General features: G+C 31.7%; 2 protein-coding genes and 1 pseudogene across 2 annotated transcripts; 1 reads left to right on the top strand and 2 right to left on the bottom strand.

The window, feature by feature from the left end:
• Positions 1-264: 264 nt before the first annotated feature.
• On the bottom strand, positions 265-1,020 carry LOC149060038 (uncharacterized). The gene is made up of 2 exons (XM_089218227.1): positions 400-1,020; positions 265-339 (listed from the first exon to the last, which is right to left on the bottom strand). The coding sequence occupies exons 1-2, from the start codon at positions 1,003-1,005 to the stop codon at positions 265-267; spliced, it is 681 nt and encodes a 226-aa protein (XP_089074353.1). The 5' UTR covers positions 1,006-1,020.
• Positions 1,021-1,174: 154 nt separating this feature from the next.
• LOC149060037 (uncharacterized) lies at positions 1,175-2,573 on the bottom strand. The gene is made up of 4 exons (XM_089216666.1): positions 1,716-2,573; positions 1,548-1,646; positions 1,400-1,488; positions 1,175-1,345 (listed from the first exon to the last, which is right to left on the bottom strand). The coding sequence occupies exons 1-4, from the start codon at positions 2,409-2,411 to the stop codon at positions 1,231-1,233; spliced, it is 999 nt and encodes a 332-aa protein (XP_089072792.1). The 5' UTR covers positions 2,412-2,573; the 3' UTR covers positions 1,175-1,230.
• A 2,582-nt stretch (positions 2,574-5,155) lies between these two features.
• LOC149060036 (uncharacterized) lies at positions 5,156-6,168 on the top strand (annotated as a pseudogene).
• Positions 6,169-14,313: the final 8,145 nt, after the last annotated feature.

Raw genomic sequence — 14,313 nt, 5'->3', positions numbered from 1 at the left:
AGTTCGAAACAGGCAAAGCCATTCCAGCGAAGACTGCAGCTTATTGCCTCATTTTACACGATCAAATTATAACTTATAACCCTTTTAATGGTGATGTAAGGAAATTGTAAATAGTTTGTAAATAAAAATACTTTTTTTTTTAAATATCACGTTGTTTTTTATTATCATCGACCAAAGCCACAATAAAAATGTAAGTATAAAATATTACATTTTTTGTTTTTTTTATTAATGTACCACAGTCACAATAAAATATTACATACTTAATTATTTTCCAAAACTCAATCTACGGCTTGCTATTTCCCATTTTCCTGCTCTTGTCTTAGGTCTGCTGACTTCAGGCTAAAAAAAAAAATGTTTTTGTTTAGTATAAAATAATATGCAAAAATATGTTTGTATTACCTCAATTTTTGCCGAATAAGATAACCAGCCTCTTGCTAATTGTTTGAGTGCTTTGATTTTCAAATCTGCTATTAAGCAAGTACCTGCGACTGGAATACATTCTTTCAGTTTCCTAACTTCGATGCGGTTCAAATAATCTTCAACATCGGTTATGGCTGTATCTTTAGATAACGGCATTTCCTTTCCGAGAAACATTGAAATCTTACATGCCTGATCCAATGCAGTGGGCCGTGTGTACATTGTTTTCATCTGGATAACTTCTTCAATGGCACCACTTAACTGTAAGATCCTTGCAACATTCCCTTTTGTCAACTGCACATTCTGGTCTTGAAGCAAACATTTGATTGACAGTATGTTGTTGCCGTTGCATTCTTCGATTGACATCAATTTAAACTCCTCTAACAGTAAATGTGATGGTAGTGAAAAATTGATGTTTTTAAGTAATACATTAAGCGATTCATATAAGTCCACATTCATTTTTACACATTGCATGTTACTTGTAATACATACAACACAATTTAACAAGAAATCCGGATCTAGACCTATATTTATAAAAATATTATCGTCCACGAAAAAAGTCGAACAGTCGATAAGTTGACTAGCCATTATGATGGATCAAACGCACAAATTGTCACTTCTTGAAGAGCGGGTTACGACTGACTTGTCCTATGCTCGTGTCACACGTTTTATGCAGTGCTGCCGTGTGGAGCGGGGATTAATCCCTACTCTATCCTTTATGGTGGGGATATGTATAACGAAATGAATAACACACATGTTATGATATAAAGAATATTTATTATCATCATTAATAAGATATTATTAAATAAAAAATTAATTTCGTATTCCTCTGAGTTGATTGAGACTTGCCGTCTGTTTAGTCAAACAAAGATGGTGGGGATGGTGAAAATCTGTTAAAGTAAGTCGGCCCATCGTTCTCGTCAACAGCCTGTAATAAAAATTTATCAATATCCGTTTATCAAGTAAATAATGTGTGTATTACCATAGGTTTGATTTTCCGAATTGGTGCCCTCTTGGTAAACTCGAACGTGTTGAAAAGTATTCTCGAAACCCCCTGTCCTCGTCAGCACCCTAAAAATAAAATAACGGTTAACTCGAGAAAAATATTTTTTTTTTAATTTTTAAATTACCCGTGACTGTGATAAATCGTTTTCGTCATGTATAATCGACGGTGACAAAATTGAGTATCTTGGTGGCGATATGTCAACGTTAAAAGCTTCCGTTTTATTCTGTAATAAAAATAAGTAATCATGATACGAAAATTTTAACTATCGAAATATTTAAATAAATTTTCATACATTTATAGAGTTATTCAGCTTTTCCATCCATTTGATTGCCAGCTGTTCAGTTGCGAGTAATTTTATCTGATGTATGAAACTCTGTTTGTTTTTCGGTATATGGCTTGTGATTAATTCGGCATGAATTCCTTTTGTTATTGAAACTACTTCTTCAAGTTTCGCTGATTTATCAACATTAAAATCGGTTTTAAGGTAGTCGGTTATTTGATCGATTTGATTTAAAATAATAGGTCGTGTGATGGCGATTTTCATTGTTATGGTTTCAAGAATTGTGCTCTCTAAATCTTGAATTGTCATAAGATCTCTTCGATTTAATATAGTTCTACATCCGTCTATTTTTTTAGACTCGATGACCAAAACATGCTCTCCCTTATATACCATACTCGTGAGCAATACAAATTCATCTTCCAAAAAAATAATTTTTTTATAACGTACAGTAGTATCCAGAATGTAAGATAAAACATGGCCCATCACTGAGTAAATACGCCTCAAGAAGTCTGGAGAAATATTTACATAGCGCGACGGTGTAATTATTTGCACGACGATATTGAACTCATCTTTTGAATCGAAACCAACGTTTAAAAATTTACGGTTTTCAAAATCGATTGTAAAATTAGTGCAATCGATAAGTTCAGTCGGAGATGTAGGCGCAACATATTTGTACATCCGATTCATTTCACTGATTGATCCACCCATAATAACACTGTTATAAAACTCGCGACTTGACACTGTTAAAACAAAACTAAGACTGAATGTTCATACACTGAATTATTAACTAATTGTTTCGAGTATGGTGAGGATAATAACTTATAGTGGGGAAACGGTTCTGTAGTGGGAGACTATATCAAGTATACCTAATATGAGTGTTTTATATATGTATAATGTGTGTGTGTGTGTGTGTGTGTGTGTGCGCGCGCACGTGTGCGTGGAACAATATAGGTATAAAGGTATTATAAGTCTGATGAGTATGCGTATATAGATCGGTAAAACACGATTGCGTACGGTCTGTATCGACATACGCAATCGTGAACATTAAATGTTCACGATTGCGTACGATTTTTATCTGCAACTTTGAAGCACTGTTGCCATTTTCTTATACTTATTAAGAAACATATAGAGCGCGTGGCCCTAAAAATAAATTCTAATATGATTGACTTTGGAATTGTCCAAGATCGACCGGTCGATTGCGATCGACTGTTAAGCGCTCAATATTGATCTATATTATAGAAATTTGTTATTTAAGTTGTACCAAGGTATAACATTTTTTATTATATTATTTTTAATTATTTTATTTTGTATACTATAACATAATTGTCGAAAATTGAGATTTTTAAGTGGTTCCAAGTATAAAATTTTTTACTATATTTTTTTAACATTTTATTATTTTTAATTATTTTATTTTGTATACTATATTATAACATATTTGTCGAAAATTGAGATTTTTAAGTGGTACCAAGTATAACATTTTTTACTATATTATTTAAACATTTTATTATTTTTAATTATTTTATTTTGTATACTATATTATAACATATTTGTCGAAAATTGAGATTTTTAAGTGGTACCATAGCTTAAGTCATAAAATTTAAATTTTACTGATCAAAAATAAAAACATAAATTTGGCAACGTTGCACAGTAAATCGTACGCAATCATTTGACTTTTGGGGTAAATATTAAAGTTAATGGTTTAACGTACGCAATCGTGTTAACGTATGCAATCGTGTTCTCAAAAAGATACATCGTACGCAATCGTGTGGTACCCATATAGATGTACATTACTAGAAAATATAACAGTTAGTACCCAAAGATCGGACTTGTAACCGCTGTGTTATATTCATGTAATATTAAATTACAGATAGTACCTACTCGTAAACTGTATAATATTAAGTTCACGGTATTTTGTTCACAGTAATGTGTTAAGTGATATCTGTTTAGGGTATAGAACTGCTCGCAGGAATGTGATAGCGTACCTATAATTAAATATACTTCACTTAAATGGCTAAAATAATATGCACATAATTGGTCTGGTGGACCAGTGGTATTATAGCAGTCGTCTGTGAGGCAAGAGATTCGAGGTCGAGTCCTGGACAATCGAAATAAATTTTTGCATTATTTCCACTGATAATAATAATAATATTATACGTCACAACGGCGGCGGCGGCGGCGGCGTCGAGTAGTTGGATGTTGTGGTGGGGCGGAGAGCGGTGTACCGGTTGCGGCACCTACGGCCGGGCGGGTGGTGGTGGTGGGACGGCGGCAACTATGGCCGGGCGGTGAGTAGGAGAGGTGGTGGTGGTGGTGATGGTGGGTATATGGTGGTGTGGTGGTGGTGGGACGGCGGCACCTATGGGCGAGCGGTGAGTAGGAGAGGTGGTGGTGGTGGTGGTGGTGGCGTATGATGAGGAGGAGGATGAGGATGAGGAGGAGGATGAGGATCTTGTGATTGAATTCTCTATTTTATACTACTGGGGTGGATTTGCATGACCAACTCATTAGCTATTACAGAGTATTTATAAACTCTAGAAAATGTACTCTGCGTATGCTGTTTCATGCCTTTGATATGGCCACTTGCAATTCAAGGTTGGAATATAGAAATGATGCTGAAACAATAAATTTACCAAAAAAAGAAGTAATGGACTTATTAGGCTTTAAGCAAAATTTAGCTTCAACATTAATTTCTATAGGGAGTTCTGTAGTAACACCTTCCAGAAAACGAGGGCGCCCGTCGTCATCTAACAAAACTATAGTTCAACCTAAACCGTGCAAAAAAAATCGTTCAATTGATAGATACCCTACTGATGTGATGAGAAAAGATAACACTGGCCATTATGTATACATGGATAACTTGAGAGATGCCACATTCTGTAAGTTAGAGGGGTGTAAAAAAAGAACCCATATGGCATGCAAAAAATGCAATGTCCATTTATGTATTACCAAGACAAGGAATTGTTTTTATGATTATCATAATTAAATATTTAAATCATATTATAATTATGTAAATTTATATATATAATTATTAACAATGTAACAGATGATCTTATATTTTATATTTATTTACCTAATGTTATTACTACTTAGAAGGATGTTTTTTATTTGTTTTATCGTTTTATGTAACTGCAAAGACTGCCACAGTATAACCATTGTGATAATGATTATAAACTTTATTTTTTATTGTCTTATTTAATTTTATATTAATTGTTCTAATTTTTAATTTTTAAAAATTGTTATTTATATTTTGTTTTTACGAATAAAGATTATTCATACGATATAGTGTGTTATACGTTAAAGCCCAATTGCCATTAAAATGGTAATGTAAGTAATTATATTTAACGCTCAAATTCCATTATAATGACAAGTCACCAAAACTCAAGTTTGGGTAGTCAAAAAATTTCAAAATTCGAAATTTCTCTTAATTTAAGTATGTTTTATGTAAAGAACACATGAATTATTTTTTTTTTTCATCAGATCATAATTCGGGCCTGAAAGGGTTAAGTCGGAGAACATTATTTCATATAATGCAAGAAATTAATGCTAAACATTTTAATGCACGATTTGACCATTTAAAGAAATGTTTAGTTACATTAACAGAATGTCCAGAAAATTCCTTAAATAAATTATTATCATACTTCATTAGTGAGTTTAAATCTAAATGGCAATCATCACAGAGAAAAAAGAACATATTTCTATCAAAAAATAAAATCTGGTTAGACACTGAAATACATTTTCCTTCAAAGATTTCAACTCAGTCGGGCAAATCTAGAGGTCGGCCTTCCACATCATTTCATGATAGTAGTGATCGATCAAAAAGAAGAAAAACGGAACAATTACGTACCCAATATAGTCCAACTATGCTTTCATATGCTGCTCAAATGTCTCTAAGAAAATCTGGAAATGTGCTTACGTTATAAAAAATATTACATGTACAACACCTACAAGAGCTTCAAAGTACAAAAAATCTTATAAAGACAGTAAAAATAAAATTAAGGTTATTTCTAATGACGAAGCTCTTTCTTTGCTTATTGAGGCTCAGTTGACAAAGCATCAGTACAATTTAATTAGGACACAGGCAAAAAAACATGGTTGTAATATTTATCCTGCATATCATCTTTTAAGATACGCAAAAAATGAATGTTATCCGGATAAATCTTGTTTGCAAATAACAGAAAGTTGTGCTGAAGTGAAATTACAAGCATTATTAGATATAACTACTCAAAGAATTTTAAAATCACATGGTAGTATTATTGATTCAGTGAGTGATAAATATTTTGAAAAATTATATTTAATTTCAAAATGGGGTTGTGATGGTAGTTCTCAACAAAGTGAATACAAACAAGTTTTTAATAGTGAATGCGACTCGGACTCGAGTATATTTTTTACATCTGTTGTACCTTTGCAATTAGTTAGTGGAGATATAGATGGCCCCAATAATACCCAGATATTGTCGACCAATTAAAATTCAATTTATACATGAGACCGTAGACATAACTTTACAAGAAAAGGTGTGTATAGAAAATCAAATAGAAAAACTTCAACCATCTATTGTTCATTTTAACGATACTGAAATCATGGTGAAACATATTTTGATGTTTACTATGATTGATGGTTAAGTGTTGTGAGATTACGGAGCTTTCTAGGGTTCCGCAAACCACCCACAACTTGAGGGGAACACCCAAGTTGTGACCTACGAGCCGCGCAGCGTGACGATCCTAAGATTGTCGCAGCGGAACTCGTAGGGTTTAACACTATGGGGTAATGAAACGCCATTTTCAAATAGTACTTGGATAACCCATAACTTAAAACTAGGGAAACAGGTGACCAATAAATAAATAAAAAAAAATGAATTTTAGAGTAATAATAACAATTTGTATTATACATAATAATGATACGATGGAAACAAATTAGCATAATAATATTTTGGGAGCATACAGTTTAGTATAAGAAAAAGGGGACACATGGCAAACATTTATGTAATGATAATAAATTGCGACACTCAGGTCGGCCCACGAGGTTCCGCGTGACACCGACGGTGTTTGAAATTTAATAATATAATAGTAACATTTGGCTAACCATAGGGTTACCGCCCGAGCTGTCGCGTAAAACAGAATATATATATAATAGGAGAGAGGGAGAAGGAAATATTACGACACCCAAATTTTAGAGGGGTATGGGGGGAAAAAGAACTTAATACATTACAAGACGACACGATGTTGACTGTTGAGGTGGTTGTTGACGTTCCGGGGATACGGGTAGGCTGACAAACTGTCGCCGGCGCACACGTGGCCGACATGGCCCACCTGGTCGTCGGAAACGTCGATCCTTTTTGGAGAGGAGCCTCATCATAGCCCCGGTCATATGGCCACCACGGCCCATTGGCGTGCTCAGCCCATCATGTTGGAATTTCGATCACGGTTTTAATACCAAAAAGAAAACAATGGTTGCGTTGAAAAAAAAATCGTGGGTGTCCACGTGTGACTGTGTGAGTGTTATCCGGCAAGGAGTCCGGGAGACGTAGTAGACTGTTAGGAGTCTTTTCAGTTCAGCGGTAACAGTGTAAGTACCGAGGCGTCAGTGGTCGTCTTCGGCCGTTGGGCCCTGGGGGCCTATTCTCAAAGGTATCGAATCTGATAATCGAACAATATGGTTCGATTGACAATATTCGATCGTTAATATCGATATTTTCGATCAATCGTATTCTCAAACAACTGTCGAATATAATAAATTACTTTCGACACTCCATTCGACTGTCGAATAAAATCATATTTTTTCCATGACATTTTTAATTGTTATCATTAATTTGAATGATAACAAAAGTTAATTAATATTATTAAATCATACCAATTTATTACCAAATACTATCTAAGCCTAAAGTATTTATAATACTTAATACTTATAGGTACTTAGTAGTTAGTTTGAACTTTGAAGTTATAAATTTATAATAACTATAACACTATGAGCCTAAAGAAATGCAAAGGAAGGTCCGTAACAAATGCACAGAAGGAAGCACTCGTCGAGTTTATGGAGAATAATACGGATTTAAAAAGAGGTAAATTTACCTCCAGCTTCACCCACAAAAAGGCTCACAATTTATGGGAACAAATAACTCAGTTATTAAATTCTATGGTTGGTGCTAACAAGACCGCTGACAAATGGAGAAAAGTAATTATTAATGAATAATGACTAATATTAATTATTAACACCAATTAATTAACTCATCACTAATTTTTGTTTTACATATTTTTTATTTTTATACCAAATAGTGTTGGACAGATATGAAGTGTAATGCCAAAACAAGATGTATTGAACTTAAAAAAAGTACTAGAAAAACAGGTGGAGGGAGCTATGAGTTAGAGAATGAGTTAGCACCATTAGATGAAAAAATTGTTGGTATAATAGGTGATGTACCAATTTATGGTCAACCAAATACACTTGAACCCATCGTCTCTTTTGAGGGATATGAAATTACAGTGGATTCTTCGACCAATAGTTTACAGTAAGCATTAAATATTTAATAAAATAATTTATAATAAAACAATTGAAAATTCCAATAACAATTGAGAGTAGTAATTAAAATAATTACATTTTTAAACCAAACAATATAATATTTTTTAGTCCACTAGTTGAATCACAAATTGATTACGAAAAAAGTGAGACAGAGACTTGTTTGCCAGATTTATCACTACCAAGATCAATCGAACTTGTGTCTACGGACATAATGTAACTATAAATATTTTTTTTTTACACATTTTATTTGATAATATATTTAAATCATATTTTATTACAGACCATTACAAGATTTTATTATGACTGATAATACCAGTAAAGACAACAGCAAGAGGGAAGACAAAGTTGGATTAAAAACTAAAAACAGGTAATATATTGATATTTTATTAGTGACAATGGCACTCAAAGAAAGGATAAAACTTTTTTTATGTAAAAAAATCATATGCTATAAAAAATATTAATTTCTGTTCAATCAAGGGGGCCTTGACATATACTATGTATTAAAAAAATCAAATGTTACCCATTAATTTTGATAGTCAGATTTAAAGAGAGATTTCAATAATTACAACTTTAAATAAGGACACTCGAAATATGGTTGAGTGTATGTATTTTAAACTTAAATTACCTAACATGAACTTGTATTTTGCAAGGTATGAAAGTAATACCTAAAACTTATACATACAAAACATAATTAAAGTGGTTTTAATTAAAAATGTTCTAGTAAACTAGATGTCTTTCAAAAATCTGTCAATGCATCTTTACAAGTAATTAGCATAAGTGAAGACAGAAATAAAATTCTTAAAGAGTACTACACTCAGAAGTTGCTGCTCTTAGAAAGGATTGCCATTGTCAAAGAGAGGAAGTTGGCTTTAATGGAAGCAAACATAAATATTATAAATTAAAATTAAAATTTATAATTGAATATTCTATAAGACAATATTTAATAATATTTAATTTAAATTTAAATTCCAAATGTTTATATGAAAAAACCAAGTATCATTATTATTAATTTTAATTTGTGATATGTACATTTTATGGTAAAAGACTACTCGTAACTACAAGGCTGAGGTAATATTTATTTTGTTAAAGTTAAAGTTAAATTGTAAATTTTATATAATAACTAGGTATTGTTATTATTATTATTTTTAATTTGTGATACATTTTATGGTAATAATATACTACTCGTAACTACAAGGCTGAGGTAATATTTATTTTGTTAAAGTTAAAGTTAAATTGTAAATTTTAAATAATTACTAGGTATTGTTATTATTATTATTTTTAATTTGTGATACATTTTATGGTAATAAAATACTACTCATAACTACAAGACTGAGGTAATATTTATTTTGTTAAAGTTAAATTTTAAATGTTTATATAAAAAACTAAGTATCATTATTATTATTTTGTGATACATTTTGTGGTGTAAGACCCACTAACCACTATGAACCTATACATTAAATATACATTGTTAGTAATACGCTTATCTAAATAAATAAACTATTAATGTTTTAACTATTTGTCAGTTTTCTGAATTCATTTAAAATATGAATTAATTATTTGTTGTTGCATTCGTTTTCCTGCTATTAGCTCTGTATTTGCACGGGTTGCATTTGGCTCATTAATAGCTGCATTATTTAAAATGCCATAATCATTTTCTTCAAATTCGCCATCATTGTCTATAATAGGTAAATTGTTGCTTATACAAATATTATGAAGCACAGCACAAGCATTTATTATGCTTGATGCTTTTTCTGGTGCATAATGTAGCACTCTGTGCTTAAGTAAACATCTAAAAAAAAAAAACAAATTGGTCATTTCTATCTTTTGGTCTAGGTAATATAAATATATAATCACATTTTAATAATACCTAAAACGCATTTTAAAAACACCATTACACCGCTCTATCAGTGACCTTGTTCTACACAACCAAGTGTTGTACCTAGCTTCTGGGGTGTTTGGTTGATATTCTGTAAGTGGTGTCAATAGCCATGGTCTTAAACCATACCCAGAGTCACCTATTTAAATTACAAATAAATAAGTCAACAGTTACTAGAACCAATAAATTAGTAATTTGAATTAAATTGGTGTACCTACCTAGTAAAAAATAAGAAGTATGTCCAATTGAGTGTAAATGTTTTAATAGTCCTAAGACAGGACTAACACGCCAAATATGACTGTCATGTGTGCTTCCAGGGAATTTTGCGCATACATTTAAAATTTTCATATTAGAGTCACAAATCTTTAACACAGTATAAAAAAATATTTAAATTCCAAATGTTGATTATACTCTAAAATAGATTTACCAATTGTGTGTTAATGCTATGATACCCTTTACGGTTAACATATACATGTTCCGGATAAATAATATCCTCTGACTTTGGAGGTACTATGGCTATGTGAGTCCCATCAATAACTCCTATTACACCAGGTATACCAAATTTTTCATAAAATCTAGTAATGAAAGTATATAAATGCAATATTTTCTAAGATGTTCCAATAACAGAATACTTACCCAAAACGGACATCATTGAGTTCTCCAAGGGAACTTGGAAAATGAATATATTTATTTAATATTTCTGGACAATTAAAAGCATTTATTACCTCAGTAATGCATCTGCTAACAGAAGGTTGACTTACAGCAGAACCTCTATTTTCCCCTATATCTTGTTGATAGCTCCCACTGGCAAAAAATCTTAGAGCAGTTAACAACTTAAAGAATAACAGAACAAAAAAATATTACATAATATAATATAATTACAATAATCTTATATTTGTACAACATTGTTATTTATTACAAACCTTTCTTTGTATACTTAAGCCAGCATTTGTCACAGAACTAACCATAAATGGAGTCAGAATGTCTAATAATTCTCGAACTAGCATCTTATTCAACCGATAAGTTCCAATAAATTGTCTATCACTAAGTTCTAAAAATTAAAATGTACATGATTATATAGAAAAGTTTTCTGTTTCAAAAACTTAGGCATTGAAATTAATTTTCCAATAGTTAAAACAAACATATCTATCTATTTACATCAAAATTAGCAAAAACTGAAAAATTAAAAATTAAAACCATATTTCTTTTTATGAAAATCACAAATTACATACTTATGTTCAAATATCTTGAAATTAGTAGGTACAATAGTCAATAGTAGTTAATGTTTGTACAACAATATTAATATTCATATATCTGTGTTAAAAAAATAAATATGATTATTACCAACAAATGGATCTTCCACTAGTAAAATACGCCTTGGTATATTTTCTATATTCATAATATTAAATATGTCCATATTTCCGATGTTATTTAGCATATAATCTTCCAAGTCATGGTCAAATGCCATGGTTGTAATGTTGTAAATTATAAATTTCACCAATTATAAGTTTAAACAAAATAATATAATAATAATGATAAGTGACGATTGTCGTAAAGTGTTTTCGACACGTAATTCACTGTCGTTGTGAATTGTCGAATATTACTGTCGAACTAGCTGTCGAAAACGTTTGAGAATAGGTAGTAATTTTTGCGGAAATCGTAAAAGACGATATTTACGATCGATTTTTGATCGAAAGTGGTTTTCGATACCTTTGAGAATAGACCCCCTGGTCGTCTTCGGCCGTTGGTGGGGAAAGTCAGTGTCGCATGATCAGGGGAAAATAACATTAATTAGGGAATGACAGACTGCCCTGTCGGTGCGCACAGACGGACACGACAATCGCGACCGGCAGCGGCGACCGGCATCGGCGGCGGCCTGTTGACAAGCGGACACTGCAGGTGTTGTGGGGGTCGGGGATCGAGTATTACGTAATATTGCTCATGATAATAATTAATGGCATGCGATTAGTATAATAATAATTCCGATTAATAATTATGATATGGGAAAGTGTATGCTCAGGGAAACATTAATAATATTAAATAGTGACAAAATTCTGTGACGTTACAGTGTGTAACTCAGTCACTTCAACTAAGTCTGCAAGGAAGTGTTATATATGTGGACTTACATCTAAAGATTTTAATAAAATTGAAAAAATGATAGATATAAAAACAAATGATTTAAATTTAAAGTTTGGGCTTTCAATTTTGCATGCGTGAATACGATTTTTTGAGTGTTTGTTACATTTGTCATACAAAATTGGTATCAAAAAGTGGCAAGCGCGTGGAGATGAAGAGAAAAGAAAAGTTTTGGAAAATAAGAAAAGGATTCAAGAAGATTTTAAATCTAAATTAGGACTACTGGTTGATATTCCTAAATGTGGTTATGGAACTTCAAATGACGGAAACACGGCGAGGCGATTTTTCGAAAATACAGAAATGTCGTCATATATTACTGGAGTAGATATTGAAATAATTAATTGTTTTAAAATAGTACAACTAACAATATCTAGTGGATACAAAATAGATTTGAAAAAGTTTAATAATTACTGTATATTAACTGCACAAAAATTTGTCGACAAGTATCCATGGTATAACATGCCAACATCTGTTCACAAAATATTAATTCATGGAACTCAAATAATTGAGGCACTGTCAATATTACCGATTGGTCAATTTTCGGAAGAGTCACAAGAAGCTGGAAATAAGGATATAAAAAAATATAGAGAAGGATTTTCAAGAAAATGTTCTAGAATTAAAAATTTAGAGGATGTTTTTAATAGACTTTTAGTAAGTTCTGATCCATTAATTTCCAGTCTAAGGCAACTACCTCAAAAAAAAATGAAACATATTCACCCAGAAGTATTGGAAATGATTTTGCCTCCAGACATCAACATAAAAACCATAAAAACAAAAGGAACAGAGTCAGATATTAGTAGTGAAAATGAAGTTTCCACGTCGTCGTCGAGTGAATAAATTCAACAGAAACGTGACTTAAAATTTAATTTTTATGATATCTGTAAAATAATATTATTCTATTAAAATAACATGATATAAATAATTAAATAAAGTTAAGAAAATTGATTTTTAATTAGTATTTATATTTTGGCCAGGTTTTTATGAAAATATCCCACTGTGCGTCGTCATAATTTATTAATTTATTTATTTGCGAACGCTCGTTTTCAATTTTAAAAGCAATTACTAACTTACTTGAGAATAATCATGAACGAAAATAAATTTGAGCTTTTATACTAGGGGCTTCGAAAAAAGATATTTTAAATAATTTATATTCTGACCGAAAAAAATTAAAAACTACGCATGACTACCCGATTACGCGTCGTACATACGGACAACAGTCACCTGGCGTGTTGGTACGCCGTTTTCATTTTCCCAATAAGCTATGAGTCCTTTTTAAATATATACATCTGATGAGAAATTTTCTTGGCTTTCCGCGTATGTAGGTTAAGTTCTTCGACTCTCCCGGGAACTCGACGAAAAAAAGAAAAACCTGGTATTAAAATTCTGGCGCCGCCATTACTGGCTACTTGACGTCACTAATTGATTTCGAAAAATTAGCAATATAGCTGCGCTATCTTGTGTTTAATAACGGTGATGTGACTTACAAACGGCAATGTAAATGTTTGGCGCCTGGAATAATACATAATGCAGCAACACATACAAGGTTTCTTATCAATATTCACAGTCGCCTATCTTTGGTCACCCAACTTCACACTCGTCTTATTTTTTATTCGTACCACAGCCACCAAACGAAGTTCTTTGGAAGGCCTCTGGGACCCAATTCTTGAAATCATTCGACTAATTCTCACATGCGACATAAGTCATACATTATATCGACTGCGACTAATTTTTATCGCATGTGACATACAATTGGTATTCTTGAACTAATTCGATAAGTTTTTATCACTTGTCGAATGCGATAAAGTAAGTCGAACGAACCACTACGGTAACCATTGATAACAAATATTATCTATGATGGTAACAACACAAAATCTAGATTCTAACCTCAAATAATCTATCAAATCTATTTTAGTATTTTTATTTACAACGATAAATATTAAATTGAATTTGTTGTTTGAATAATTGTGTTGTACCATATTATAGTCAACAGTTAAACATATAGTATTTTGTAAACTTGTAAGTTGTATTTTACAAGTACGTTTTTACGTTTTAAGCAAGTAGCAAGTTGAAGTGCGTTAAATTATA

The sequence above is a fragment of the Diuraphis noxia genome, unplaced genomic scaffold, assembly GCF_037042655.1.
Source record: "Diuraphis noxia isolate RWA-SAM2 unplaced genomic scaffold, SU_Dnox_SAM2 contig0001, whole genome shotgun sequence".
Lineage (NCBI taxonomy): Eukaryota > Metazoa > Arthropoda > Insecta > Hemiptera > Aphididae > Diuraphis > Diuraphis noxia.
The sequence above is the reverse complement of the archived record's forward strand: the minus strand, read 5'-3'. Positions and strand labels throughout refer to the sequence as shown.